Source organism: Aspergillus brasiliensis (assembly GCF_001889945.1).
Source record: "Aspergillus brasiliensis CBS 101740 unplaced genomic scaffold ASPBRscaffold_10, whole genome shotgun sequence".
Taxonomy (NCBI): Eukaryota; Fungi; Ascomycota; class Eurotiomycetes; order Eurotiales; family Aspergillaceae; genus Aspergillus; species Aspergillus brasiliensis.
Genome location: NW_027137451.1, coordinates 81,275 through 93,955, shown reverse-complemented (window position 1 = coordinate 93,955; position 12,681 = coordinate 81,275). Strand labels below are relative to the sequence as shown.

Genomic DNA, 12,681 nt, shown 5'->3' with positions numbered 1-12,681 from the left:
GAACTTCCCACTTCGTCCATATTATGAGTAGATTGATTGTAAAGCTACCTAAAGGGGATTTGATCAAGCAAGGAGACATGGCATATAGATGGACGGATTGGGCACCTGGCCTTCCCTCCTGGTGAGTTGAATTGTGGTTCGTGAGTACATTGAGCACATATCTTCATTAGATGTGACTTGAGGGGGAAATGTGTGCAGTTGGGAAGGGTCAGAAAGGAGTATTGAGTGGGTGGACGAGGGTTGGGAGACGAAAAAAGAGATAGAGAGAGACGGGAGGAAAGATGTGGGAGAGTAGAAACCTGTCTGTGAATAACGCCGGGGTTTGCTTGCATGCGAATCAATCCAGTTGACGCCTGTTGCCTCGACAACATATGTGGCTCCCAGATTTTGTAGTTCCATGATCGGAGAGGAGAATTATAGGAAATAATAGGGTGAAAAGAGAGAGAGTAAGGGGATACGGAGGTAAAATGCCTCCCGCCCCCCCAAGTAAGTAGTGACCTAGTCACTTTAATCAGTTGAAACACACCAGTCAAAGTGCCAATCAGAGAGACTGCGCGAGGATAGCCCCCATGCTTTGGCAAGCCAAAGAGCCAGCCCTCCGACAACTCCAAAGGAGCCCACGATCTGAACAATGGCCCAGCCCCGCCGCTTCAGGTCCTCGGACAACCACACAAGTCCCAAAGGATCTTGCGGGCGAATCCGGGCAAGGTGGTACTCCACATTCTGCCCATTTTGCGCTCGAACAAGAAGACTGCCCCCGCTGGCTTTCTCCAAAGGAGCGTGGAGTCCGCAAAAGCCCGGCGTTTGTGTAATCGGAACTAAAGACCCGTCTACTACGCACTCGCTTAACCGTTCCGTGAGCCAGACGGCACGCTCGCCCCTTGCCATGGCAGCGTATCTCTCTCGTTCATTTTTGAGACTTTGCTGTAACTCAGTTGCCCACTTTGCCAACTGCAAACGGGCCATTTTCTCCTCCTGTCGCGTATGATCTGCTATCCGAGCCATAGTGTAGCTGGGAGAGCCCCGACTTGAACCCTGATTGAATGGCTGTGTATTGAATTGGGGGCGATTTGGGCGTTGCCAGAAATTCTCTCGTTGCTGTTGGGCTAGTTTCTTTGCAGCTGAGTGCCGCATCCAGGTGATATTCTCGGCGTCGAACATCCGCTGGACCAACAAGGTCAACTCGGATGGCACCAGGGGTTGGACATAATCGGGACTCATTAAAGTGCTAGCATCCATAATCTCGTCATCACTGACTTTTGCCGATGATACCGCAAAAGGCAATTGCCCGTCAAAGTCATCTGAGCCAAGACATGTGTTTCCAAAAAGGAAGGGTTTGGCCGGAGTGGCTTGGGCATGCTTGTAGAAGTCCGACTTCAGTGTAGAAATTTGCTCGGGAGCCAACAAGTCCGCCTTGGATATTAGAGGGATGACATTGGTCCATTCGCATAGCATGTCAATGCATTCCATGTCTGCCGCAAAGGTATCTGATGGTACGTGAGCTCATTTGTTCAACCAGAGTGAACCAACCGAATGCTCAGGCTACATACCTGCAGAAACGAGATAGAGTACAGCATCAACTTGGGTGCCACCTTGTCCTGCAAGCAGGTTTTGGAAGTCGTGATTGCAGGTATCAAAAGCCGTTGTTACGCGAGATAGCTGTTGACGTATGTAATGTATGATGGCATCCACTTGTCCGAGGCCACTCGGGGAGGTTGCAGGTGTATCAACAAAGCAAATATTGCGTTCTAGCACCACATCGCCCGTACTTCTCCTACGGCGCAGCACGCGTGAGTCTTCCAAATCTGACCACCAAGCTGGGTACGGCTTGGTACTGGCGTAGATTTCTGATGTAGCTGATGATGGTAGTTTATGGGCTTGAGATAGTTGGATTGTCGTGAGAGACGTCCGTGAGGGTGTCAAACTATCGGTAGGTGGGAAGTCATCTACGTGTACAATGTCCTCGCAAGCCTGGAAGATCGACCTAATGAGGGATGATTTCCCAGAGCCTGAGCATCGGTCAGTACGCACCCCGCAGGTTCACAGACAAAACAAGATTGAATATGAAAGCAGTCTCACCGGAAGCGCCTGCAACGAGTATTTTGAACCTTCCCAGTGACTTCCCGCGTGATGTGAACGGCCTCCGGCTAGGCATCTTGATGCTTGGCATGATGAACTGGGATGTGCTATCGTGCTCTGGGTTGTGGACAGATCGAGAATCATTGTCTTCTTCTCCGGAGGCAACCGCCTGGCTACTCAGGTCATCTGTGATGGAGATCTCATCTAGGTGGCGCATAGATTGGTTTGAAGTAGATTTGGGACTGCTGGGGAGAGATGAAGGGTCGTCGGGGTTGCTGAGGTTCAGAGGGGTTAGGGGCCGGGGAGAGATCAGGTCGGAGGTAATAGAGGCATCCGGTCTGTTGGATTGAAGAGTATCGAGAGGCTTGAGTGTTGACCTGCGGCGGAGGAGGCCGGGAATCTGGTCGTCATCGTCCTCCTTGCCGTCGGGGTTGGGAGATTGAAACGTAGTGGAAATCGGTTCCACACCGGTGGGCTTACTACCGACTATCTGATCTGACTGGGACACAGACGCAGATTGACTAGACTGGAGGATACTTTCTTCAAGGCTTTGGACCCCGTACATACTCGTCCTGGAAGCATCAGGCTCTTCTGAAGAGAGGTCGTCATCGTGGTCGAGACCGTGATTGCGGGACAGAAAGAAGGTCGCGGGGGCGGCACTGCGGGGATCGATCCACTGCTGCTCGATGGAGGCCTTGCGAGATCGAGGCAGCGCAACATCTGGCACGGGAGGTCTCATGGTGGGAGAAGAAACAGAAGTCACAGCGGCAGCTCAACAGAGACCTTGCGGTGGCCAGACATCGAATAGATACGCAGTCCGTGATTTGTGGTTGTTGAGGACAGGAGACACACATTCCATCCTGAAGGAGCGACGTTCCGATGCCTGGTCGTTCTGTCTCCGTTATGTCATCAGGCATCGCTGACTGCCACGTGATGGGGGTGTCTAAGAACCCCGCACCATGATTAGCTCAGCCATGCACATGCCGGCATGACTAATTAGTTAACTAGTTACTAACTATCAAGCATTACTATTAACTAACTACTGTACATCAGTATGACCTAAGGAGTAAAGACAGGGAGGATTGTAGAGATGTAGAGAAATCGAAAAAAAATGATCACTGTATCTAGTGTATACCCGCTCTGTCCACTGCCGAGGGTATGGTTCTGCTATGGCCATGTAGCTTAGTCCATCTAGTTATCGGGGCTGTCGGGAAGCGTTCCGACGAAACGGCGCCATATCTGGCGGGATCCCAATTACCCGAGTAGTTAACTAGTGGCATTTAATAAATCATTTTCTGCCTGCTGTCCTGTATACATGTTCCTTCCTACTATTGTTACCAACAACTACCGTGGCAAATAATAGTAGCATTGGATATCAATTGTATGCCCGTTAGATCATATCCAATGAGTAATGCACATTACGTTACTACTTCAGGTATGTCGGGATTTGCGTGCGAGCCTTTGGCGGCCATGACCCGAATCGGATTTGCCGACCCCCTCTGGTGTGCAGGAACCCGGTATTTTATCGATACTCGTTAGATACACACATCCCGCACACGGCAGCCATCATGGACGCTTCACCCTTCTCAACTGCCCAATCGCGACAATCAAGTGCCTCCATATCCTCGTGGGCATGGCTGATTTGATCCCGCTTTCAAATTGGACTGGCTGTGAGAACTAAAACGTCATCCACTGCAAGATTGATCGCGTGAGCAATTGCTCTTCAATGGCACTAGCTTGCCTGTGCTGATTCATGGTGAGCTGGGGGTGAAACTGGTTAGCACGACGGAACGAACAGCCCCCGTCTTCTCCCTGCCTCCCTCGATGTCACTCACTACTACTGAGACTATGGTAGCCTGTATCCACAGCATTCCTGCCATATCATTCACACAGGAACAGACAACTCGAGCCCTTCGTTGCACCACCAGTTGGTCTTATTAACAGGGGATTGATGATGGTATTTCACCGAACTGGCTCGTGGCGTGGGACAGCAAACATGGCTAATTAACTCTTTCGGAAGAAATATCACTATTTAATGCCGACAAATGTCTCAGAGGATTTCCGCAATCCGCATAGGCTTTGCACTAGCTTCAAATCTGCACCTAGAGACTGCTAGATGCTTCGGCTGCAGGCTAGCCTAGCCTTCCTTAGTGTATTCGTCAACGCCACCCTGCGAAACCGCTAGGTGAACCGAGCATGGCCAACAGCTCGCCAGGAGATGTCAGACCATGATTTGACGATTCTACAATATAATATCGAGCCGGCACGCCAGTGGCCAGACTTGCCTGGTCTTAGGCGGCAGACCGGACGCCCATCGGCTTCCATCGTGCCTTGTTGACCGACTAGGGTGCTTAGAGGGGCAGAAGCTATGTCTCGTAGCTTCATTTGCAATATGTCCGCGCTCCGCAGAGGCCGGTTGGGAATCGATCCAGCTTTAATCCAGCTGCTGAAGTTCCGTAAAAGGTAGGTGATAATGTGAGCAGTTCTCGGCAGCTCGAGACGGCGAACTTAATCAAGGAGGTATTTACCCACCTATTTAGGTAACCCTTTGGGGGGGGTGAAGGTACTACTACATTTGTCCGTGACACCTGCCTGTAGAGAGATGGATTTGGTTACGCGTTGGTGTATACCAGGGAGGGGCAGAGGGAGCAAAAAAAAAAAAAAAAAGAAAAGGAGATGAATACAGTAACATTATAGGCGCTCTTTTATTAGAGTGTATTCCGATGGGGTGGCATGGACCTCAATAACCAGGGATATCATACGAGCATAGATGGCCTTGACTTTTTCCATGTTCTTCAGCATTTGAGATCATGATCACCGATGCGTTTTTGTAGCCGAGGCGATGACCTTGACTTAAGTGCCTTGGCTATAGATGTGCATGCAGAGCTCAGGCCATCTTTCCTGGGATTGAAAGAAATTGGCTGTTACCTACGGAGTACTAGTCGGATAATTTATTTAGTACCTGCACTACTGGTAGGCCGTAGGCAACTTCAGCCATTGGAAGAAAAAAGGGAGGGGGGAAAAAAAAAGACAATGACAAAGACAAAGACAGAGTAAAAAAGTTGGAGGGCACCTAACAATTGTCCCGGTAGCCACTCCGCGAAGAGTCAAATCGTGCTGTTATTAACTTATTTTAGCTTAAAAGTTCCCTCTTTGAAAGGCCCCATTCTGACCCCTAGATACTCGTTGCTACTTGCTAGGTTCTCTGCTCTAATTTGTAGACGGTACCCGTACACTAGACTAGTACTTCCTGTAGGGGGGCCGGGGAGCCGGGGTGGTGCCCTCCGTGGATGGATAGCATACACTACTACTTACCACTGGCTGGGAGACAGGTTGTCTTCTTGAGAGCTGATTTGTCACATTCACACCCCGGCTGAGATTCTGGGCCTTGCCCACGATCCTCCCGGTTGTTATTATAGTTATTCTTCATCATTATATGACCACAAACCAATTGCTGCGACAGCTGTTGCACCGGAGAAGAGCCAAAGGGTAGATGAAGAGCAGGAAGAGTAACTACACACTGCAATAAAACCTGCCACACAGGACAACTGCAGACAATCATAAACTACTAGAACCGTTGTTCCACGGCACGAAGGCCCACTTCGAAAATTTAGATGAATGAATAGTGTTGTCCTATTTGCACGAACCAGAGTATGATTGTTCACCGGCCGCAGTATGTGCGCAAATATCTCTCGCCAACAATACGTATTGTTGGCGATTTGTGGGTGCGTATACTAATTAAGCTTTCATTGTGCGGAAGGCTGTGCTAGAGATTTGCTCTAATTCATTGGGAGTTTTCTGGGTCAACCCAGGAACACTTGGGACTCAGTGTATCCATTTTTCCGTAGGACGGCCAGACTGGATGGGCGGAAGGTCACCATCCAGTCCAAGCGCTAGATCGAATCCAGGCTCTGAGACGAGCTTGTCCCAAACAGGCAAGAATGGCCTCTGCCGCTATACCCAATGAAAGACAAGGAGTATAACTCTAGTGCCATTGGACGGCGGAGATACCACTAGTAATGTATTGGTTATCGTGATACGATACCAAGGTACCCCAAGGACCATAGTAACCATACCTACCAGCTTAGGCAAGATCAGTGGTCTAGTCTCAAGTGGGAACCTTCCCTTTCGTCGTCAAGCTTTCACTTGCCCGGTTCATTTTCTCCTCCGGTCGAAGTCGAACTAACCTTTAGCGTTATCACTAAGGGACTCCGAGAATTACCCACACTGGTTTCCTTCCCCCTTCGTCGGCCACCTCCATCTTTTTTTCCCCGTACCACTAACTAACTACTACGTAACTACCAGTCAGTTACTCTATCGCTCCTCAATCCTCCCAAATCTCCTGCGCCGCTGTTGCCCCCCCCGCCGCCGCCCTCAGTCCGCTAATTAACCTTCCCACCATGGCTTGAATGGTACTCCCATTTCTGCTGCTATATTATTATCACAACCAATTTAATTTATTCTCGACTACGGCGGGATTAATCTCTTGGTTTTGCTTTTCTCTCTTGGTTTAGTTTAGTTCCTCAATTCATTTTTACTGTATCCTGCCTGCTCTGTCTGCTCTTTCTTTCTTCCGCCGCGCCGCCCCCCACTCCATCACCGCCGGTACCCTTTCCTCTCGTTCTGCTACTTGCTACTTGCTCCTTGCCGTTCTCTCTTCCTTCTTTCTCTTCTTCTTCTTCCTTACCTCTCCCCCTTCCTACCTTCTGCATACTACGTCTGCTTGGGCTCAGCCTTATCATCATCACCATCACTATCGTCACCGCTCTCGCCATGCCCAGCAATCCTTGATGAGCTTCTTGCTCTCCCTCCCCGTTTATCCTCTATTTCGCGCCGCGGTCCCGAGAATCATTCATTCCTAGCCCTACCGGGTTTGCTTTTTGACTTTTCTTTCCCTTTCTCCGGCACGATTGGCCCTCACTTCGCCCACACCCAAAATTCCCATTTCCGATCGGCCATCTTCAACAGCTTGTCTTCCGCTCTCTACTTTCATTCGGGAAAGCAGCATTCCTCGTCATGGAGCAAGAGCACCCTCTGGCCTGGTCGGATATGACCAACCCGGGCGATGATGAATTCACCAACTTCCTCGAGTTTGGCATGCAGTTCCCTGATATGGAGGGGCATGGGCCAAGTGACCCTCACGCTTCTCGGCCTCTGGCCCATCCGGTCTCCATGTCCATGCCCGTCACAACGGCACCTGCACAGGAACAATTGGTCCGCATGGATACCGATAACGTTACAACACAGCCGCCGTCCTATGGCCATCTCATGAACAACGATTTCTCCCTCGACCTCTCCAACCACGGGCAGCAGGGCCAGCCGCATCCCTCGTCATATTCGAATGCCCCCGTCACCCCGGCATTCTATGCGCACAAGCCTCCGCAACCCCAGTACTTCCACCCTCAGCAGCAACAACAACAGCAGCAGCAGCACCAACCGACGCAGGAACAGTCACACCAACTTGCCAACCACTCGCACCCGACGACACAGGCTTACGTTCCTCACGGTCAGACTGTGATACCACCTACCCCCAACAGTGTCGAGCTCCAGGGAAGTGCCGCCACGCACCCACACCGGACCGATGATAATCATGAGATGTACGAGCGGTTCACTCGAATGAATGACGAACAGGTAAGCATGACCATTTTTTGAATCCTGGAATTCAGCCTGCATAATCTAATGCATGCACCCGCTCTCCGCAGGCCCTTTACACCCCCCTTGTCTCACCTGCCATGACCCCATTGGAAAGTCAATTCCGCTTTCCCGAATACACCATCCCTGGGGAGTACTTCACCCCTCTCACCTCGCCGGCTCTCGAAGCCCACAACTCCAATCCCACTGGTTACCCCTTTCACACCGGCCAAATCTCTGACATGGGATTTGTGCCCTCCCCAGCCGATAATGCACTCCCTATGTCATCCGCCCCTTCCTCACCGGGTCTGATGCGGAAACATCGGCGCCAGCCCTCAACCACCAAATCCTTCTCCGCTCGCGCCAAAAAGCAACAATCGCCTTCAGTTCGGCCCCAGGCTCGGAAAAAGTCTCTATTGAATATCAACTCGGATGAGGTCTTGAACAGTCTAAGCCAGGACCAGGGAAGTAGCAAATCTCGCAGTTCTGGTGGTAGTGGTCTGCGCTACGGGAGTAACGAGAGCTCTGGGCAAGATTCTGTCTCTCCGGAGCCTCTATCTGAACCATTGATGCCGCCACCTGCTCTTCCACCGTCCCGCAAGTCTCCCGCGATTGCCCCTCAGGCCACCCAAATGCCGCAAACCAATGAACCCGCAACCCCGGCTTTGCTGATGCGCATCCAACGGTCCCCTCACAGCAATGCCTCTACTGGCCCGATGGCAGTCGTGTCCAGACCTGCTCCCTCTGAGCCACATGACGATATTATGGAAGATGTTGTCCTTCCAGAAGCAGCTACCTCATATGAATCAGTTTCCAGACCCCAAGTGAGCCGCATCGACACCACAGTACGGGCGGACTCGACCTCGTCGACTACCACACCGGGCAGTGCTACCCCTGCTATGGAACCTAAGTCTGCCCCAGTGGTCAACAGACCTTCCCATCCTATCGCGCCAAGCCCCCGTTCTTTGGCCATGCCCTCCCCCAGCGGACCGGTGCCCAAGAAGTCCGATACGCCCAAATTAGGGCCCCTGGGCCGTAAGCGGCAAAGTCTCAGCTCGTCTCAGCCTAGCCCTAATCTACGTCCCAAGATAAGCCCTAGTATACAGCCACTGGTGCGCGGAGATGGTAAGTGCTATTCACGCAATCTGCGCCTTTATCGTCCTGCAGTCTATCATCGACTCGAGAATTGCTCTCAGGACGCCTTTGTGGCATTTTGAGCTAATTAGTCTTGTCTAGGAGGCATTACAAGCGAAACTTCAGCCCTGTACCTTGCGTCAAAGTCGAACTATCAGCATATCTTGGACGGCACTCTTTTGCCTGGAGTCTCCTACCCTGAAACCTTGGCCGAGAACCTGAGCTCAAAGCGGACGAATCATAAACTCGCAGAGCAGGGACGAAGGAATCGCATAAATAATGCGCTTAAAGAGATTGAGACCCTCATTCCGCCCTCTTTCGTTCAGCTAAAGCATGCCAAAGAAGCTGCGATCTGCAACGCCAAGGGAGGGGAAAAGGAAAAGGACAAGGAGAAAGAGAAGGATAAGGCTGGAAACCAACCTATCAGCAAGGCTAGCACTGTGGAAATGGCTATTGATTATATCAAAGCCTTGAAACAGGAACTGGAAGAAACAAAGGGCAAATTAGCAGCCGCTGAAGAACGTCTCGGTGAGGGAAAGGGGCTGGAGAAGCGTGATGATATCACAATGAACCCTGAGAATGGGCAAACGGCAAATATCGCTGAGGCGGATTCGGCAACCACCAGTTTCGAGAAAGGCAACTCTGCATAAGTCTACGATTGAAACCTCGTAGTCGAGTTGACTCTAGAGCTGGACTGACACTTGCCTAGAGATCACTATGATGTGATATGTGTTACGAGCGTGAATTTGAGCAAAAGTATAGACCGGGGTTTTACTGGGAAAATCGGGTAACGTTACACGTACCTTGATGGCTTTCATTTGTGAGTTATGGTGGCTACTTCTGTCATTTCTTGAAACGTTAATATACGGGGTGGTTTTTGTCTCTTCGCACGGGTCAATGGGAGGGGGTTCCGGTTTGAAGCTACATGTTTTCCCTTTTCATCTCCATTGCCATTTCCTGCTCCCCTTTCACTTCTTGTACATGGCCCTTTTCCTTTTCTTCTTCCCCTCCTGCTTTCAGCAGCGCTTAGTGCGTGGCGGTGGCTACCTTTGTTCTTCCACGTAAGCTATCCTGTCGCGCGGGGTGGTTACACTTGCTTCTGGGGGGGCTTTCTTCTTTTGAATGTTCCTATATCTAGACCGCATTCTCTCGGTATTCTCATGAAATAAGATTGGGTATGGAGGTTACTTTGGTATTGATAGTATACATTGACGTAGGCGAAAAGCCACCAAAGAGTTTGGATGCAGACTGCCTATGGCAACCCATCTAGACGTATCCAATAATATGCATGCCTGAAGACATATAGTGATGATGTGTGAAATCGTTTCAGATGTCATGTTCCATGGATAGAGAAGAAAAGACAATGCGATCGATCAGTCCAATCAGTAGTCTCGCATGACTGCAACCATCTCATCCAACCGAGCCACTTCCCCGAGCAACAAGGCCTCTTTAGCCTTCCATTGCTCCAACAGGGTCAACTCAGCCTGAGACAAATACCGTTCCTCATTACCCTTGACGTCACTCCGCTCCGTCTTCTCCAAGAACTCCTTCAGTCGGTCCCGCTCAAACCGCAGGCGCTGCATACACCTCGACATAGCCTTGTACGTGTCCTCCAGAATGCTGCTCCGGATGCGGTCCGGATCATAGTACCAGAGGTAGATCGTACGAGAGGGCTGTCGCTGTGCGTCTCGGGGAACTTCTTGCAGGTCCACGAACCCACCGGACTGCATGCTAGCGAGGACTTGACGCAGGTCTTTGAATGGGAGAAGACTGATCTCCTGTAGGCGCTTCTCGTCGAGTTTGCCCTTGGCGTGAAGTACGCGGATCACTCGTAAAGCGACGTCGCCGTAGCGGGCTTCGATTATTCGTTCCAGTTCTAGGTGGCGAAGCTTGCGCGCTAGGTGGCGGAACTCGACGGTCCAGGTAATGAGGCCGGAGATTACGCGCTTGGATGTGAGGTTGTAGGGGGGTTGCGAGAGCAGAGAAAGATGTTGGTCTACCTCGTAAGTGCGGCTAGGGGCCTCTGATCCTTCACGGTCGGTTCCATTAACACTGTCCTCCAAAGGCCGCTTCCCACGTTTGTTCATGGCCTGTGAGATCTCCATGGGACCTATGGAGCCTGCAAGGTCCAACTGTGGGTCGACTTCTTCTGTCACCGCATTAAGAGCGATGGGGACAGAGTATTGCTCGCCTTCCTCTCCTTCACGGGGTATCTCAGCACTGTCTCGGCATTTCTTGGTTTGGTATTCTATGCGTCGTAGGAGGCCTTCATAGACCTGTGTAGTAGCTGGCGATGAGTTCATCTCGGCAAGATCTAGAAACCGTCGGTTCCGAAGAGCAACGTCAAGTTTCTCGTAGTTCACGCGGACAACAGTTGCCAACTAATTTGGAATTCCATCAGTCCAGGCCTTGAACAGACATATGAAGAGGAAGATTATGCAGAGTCTTACCTCCATGGGAGTGGTATCCCCACCCATGTCGTCATCCGACCATTCGTTCTCTTCCTCATCCTCATCCTCATCGGCATCGGCGTAGTCCATTCGTGCCTTTTTGTTTGACGCATCCGCAGACCCGGAGCCATGCCTCCGTTTCGCACCCCGGGGTAACCCGTTATGCATGAGCCCGCGAGTAAGATCGCCATCTAGTTTTTCCTTCAAAAGAGTAACAGTCCCTTCCAGGACTGCTTCGTCCAGCTTTTTACCCTTTAGCTGCTTGACATCTGGTCGCGACTTGATTGCACGTTCCGCATCCAGGGCATTGTCGGCGTAGCTTTGGAATTGCGCATCGCGCACTCGGAAGATATAACCATGGGAAGCCAGAGCTTTCAGAGTGGGGTGCAGAAGCGCCGGCTGTTCAAAGGTGTGCTCATCATCGCCATTCGTTTGTTCTTCAATTTCGCCGCCTTCGGTTTCCTGCTTCACGCCATTTGCTTTATGTGGTGCGGGTTGCAGTTCGGGGAGGGTTTCGAGGTAGCCGACTTGCGCGTGTCCGAGAAACATGATAGTCTCCATAAGGGTAGCCGCATACTTCCCAAGCCGTTCTTCAATGAACTCCAGGATCTTACCGGAGCGAACAAGATAGTACGCGGCCTGGAGGTTTGGTTCGTAATAGGTGACGCCGTCGTCATAGGAAGTATAATGGTACACAAGGTGGTGTTGAATCATGGCAGCAAGACCATGGCGAAGTTGACGATCGGAGAGGCGTGAGTAGAACTTTAGACGCGGTAATGAGAGCCGATCATATCGCTGGAGGGTGGAGAAGATACGCTGGCGAAGACGGATAACGGTCAGCCTGTTGCTCTATGTGGCCCGCAAATTGACATCGGCTAGATGGTTCTCCATGAATGCAGCGGGTTACCAAAAGAGCAAATGCGAGCATACCGCGAAAAGCTCCCCGAAATTATCCTCGACCATGAGCGCACATAGCTCCGCCGCGTACTGTTACTCGGACCATTAGCAGTGGTACGGGATGAGGGGCGGGAAGAGAGGGGAGGGGAATCGATCGCATACTTGGGAAGTCATGATGGATGGCTTCTAGAGAATGCGAATGGCTTCAATTCTCTAGAAGAAGGGGAAGGGTCACCGAGGGAATCGCATGAGGCAAAATACAAGAAAGGAACGACAAGCGTGAGAATGGGGAAGTCGGAGCAACGATGATCAAGATGGGATAGACTACTTTTTTTCGGCAATCGGAGAAGGAGAGAAAGCGTGATCTGCAAAATGTCACGGCTGATTGTCAGCCTGAGGCATTCATTGGGCACGGGACAACTGCTCACATAAGATATCAGGTGACTCGGAGGACGAGGAAAAGCCGGTTCCGCCCGCACTCGCATTTCGG

At 51.2% G+C, this 12,681-nt stretch overlaps 4 protein-coding genes across 4 annotated transcripts; 1 reads left to right on the top strand and 3 right to left on the bottom strand.

The window, feature by feature from the left end:
* Positions 1–14: 14 nt before the first annotated feature.
* Positions 15–2,942, bottom strand: ASPBRDRAFT_45605 (uncharacterized protein). The gene is made up of 3 exons (XM_067625453.1): positions 2,080–2,942; positions 1,551–2,009; positions 15–1,487 (listed from the first exon to the last, which is right to left on the bottom strand). Exons 1-3 carry the CDS (start codon positions 2,816–2,818, stop codon positions 508–510), a joined length of 2,178 nt encoding a protein of 725 aa, XP_067476550.1. The 5' UTR covers positions 2,819–2,942; the 3' UTR covers positions 15–507.
* Positions 2,943–6,536: 3,594 nt separating this feature from the next.
* Positions 6,537–6,975, bottom strand: ASPBRDRAFT_272547 (uncharacterized protein). The gene has a single exon (XM_067622349.1). It carries the CDS (start codon positions 6,852–6,854, stop codon positions 6,603–6,605), a length of 252 nt encoding a protein of 83 aa, XP_067476549.1. The 5' UTR covers positions 6,855–6,975; the 3' UTR covers positions 6,537–6,602.
* Positions 6,976–7,095: 120 nt separating this feature from the next.
* On the top strand, positions 7,096–9,494 carry ASPBRDRAFT_131062 (phosphate-sensing transcription factor PHO4; the record flags this gene model as incomplete). The annotated part of the gene is made up of 3 exons (XM_067618293.1): positions 7,096–7,710; positions 7,782–8,835; positions 8,947–9,494. The coding sequence occupies 3 exons, from the start codon at positions 7,096–7,098 to the stop codon at positions 9,492–9,494; spliced, it is 2,217 nt and encodes a 738-aa protein (XP_067476548.1).
* Positions 9,495–9,949: 455 nt separating this feature from the next.
* On the bottom strand, positions 9,950–12,506 carry ASPBRDRAFT_45602 (putative DNA directed RNA polymerase III subunit Rpc82). The gene is made up of 3 exons (XM_067625452.1): positions 12,354–12,506; positions 11,295–12,281; positions 9,950–11,225 (listed from the first exon to the last, which is right to left on the bottom strand). Exons 2-3 carry the CDS (start codon positions 12,006–12,008, stop codon positions 10,227–10,229), a joined length of 1,713 nt encoding a protein of 570 aa, XP_067476547.1. The 5' UTR covers positions 12,009–12,281; positions 12,354–12,506; the 3' UTR covers positions 9,950–10,226.
* Positions 12,507–12,681: the final 175 nt, after the last annotated feature.

What these genes read in the sequence shown, in the direction of transcription:
- ASPBRDRAFT_45605 (XM_067625453.1), bottom strand. Translation starts at nt 2,818, where the DNA reads ATGAGACCTCCCGTGCCAGATGTTGCGCTGCCTCGATCTCGCAAGGCC. An exon ending in ACTCGTTGCAGGCGCTTCCG is followed by an intron (nt 2,010 to 2,079) that starts GTGAGACTGCTT and finishes ACCGATGCTCAG; the next exon opens with GCTCTGGGAAATCATCCCTC. An exon ending in ACTCTATCTCGTTTCTGCAG is followed by an intron (nt 1,488 to 1,550) that starts GTATGTAGCCTG and finishes ACGTACCATCAG; the next exon opens with ATACCTTTGCGGCAGACATG.
- ASPBRDRAFT_272547 (XM_067622349.1), bottom strand. Translation starts at nt 6,854, where the DNA reads ATGGCGAGAGCGGTGACGATAGTGATGGTGATGATGATAAGGCTGAGC.
- ASPBRDRAFT_45602 (XM_067625452.1), bottom strand. Translation starts at nt 12,008, where the DNA reads ATGATTCAACACCACCTTGTGTACCATTATACTTCCTATGACGACGGC. An exon ending in GGGATACCACTCCCATGGAG is followed by an intron (nt 11,226 to 11,294) that starts GTAAGACTCTGC and finishes ATTCCAAATTAG; the next exon opens with TTGGCAACTGTTGTCCGCGT.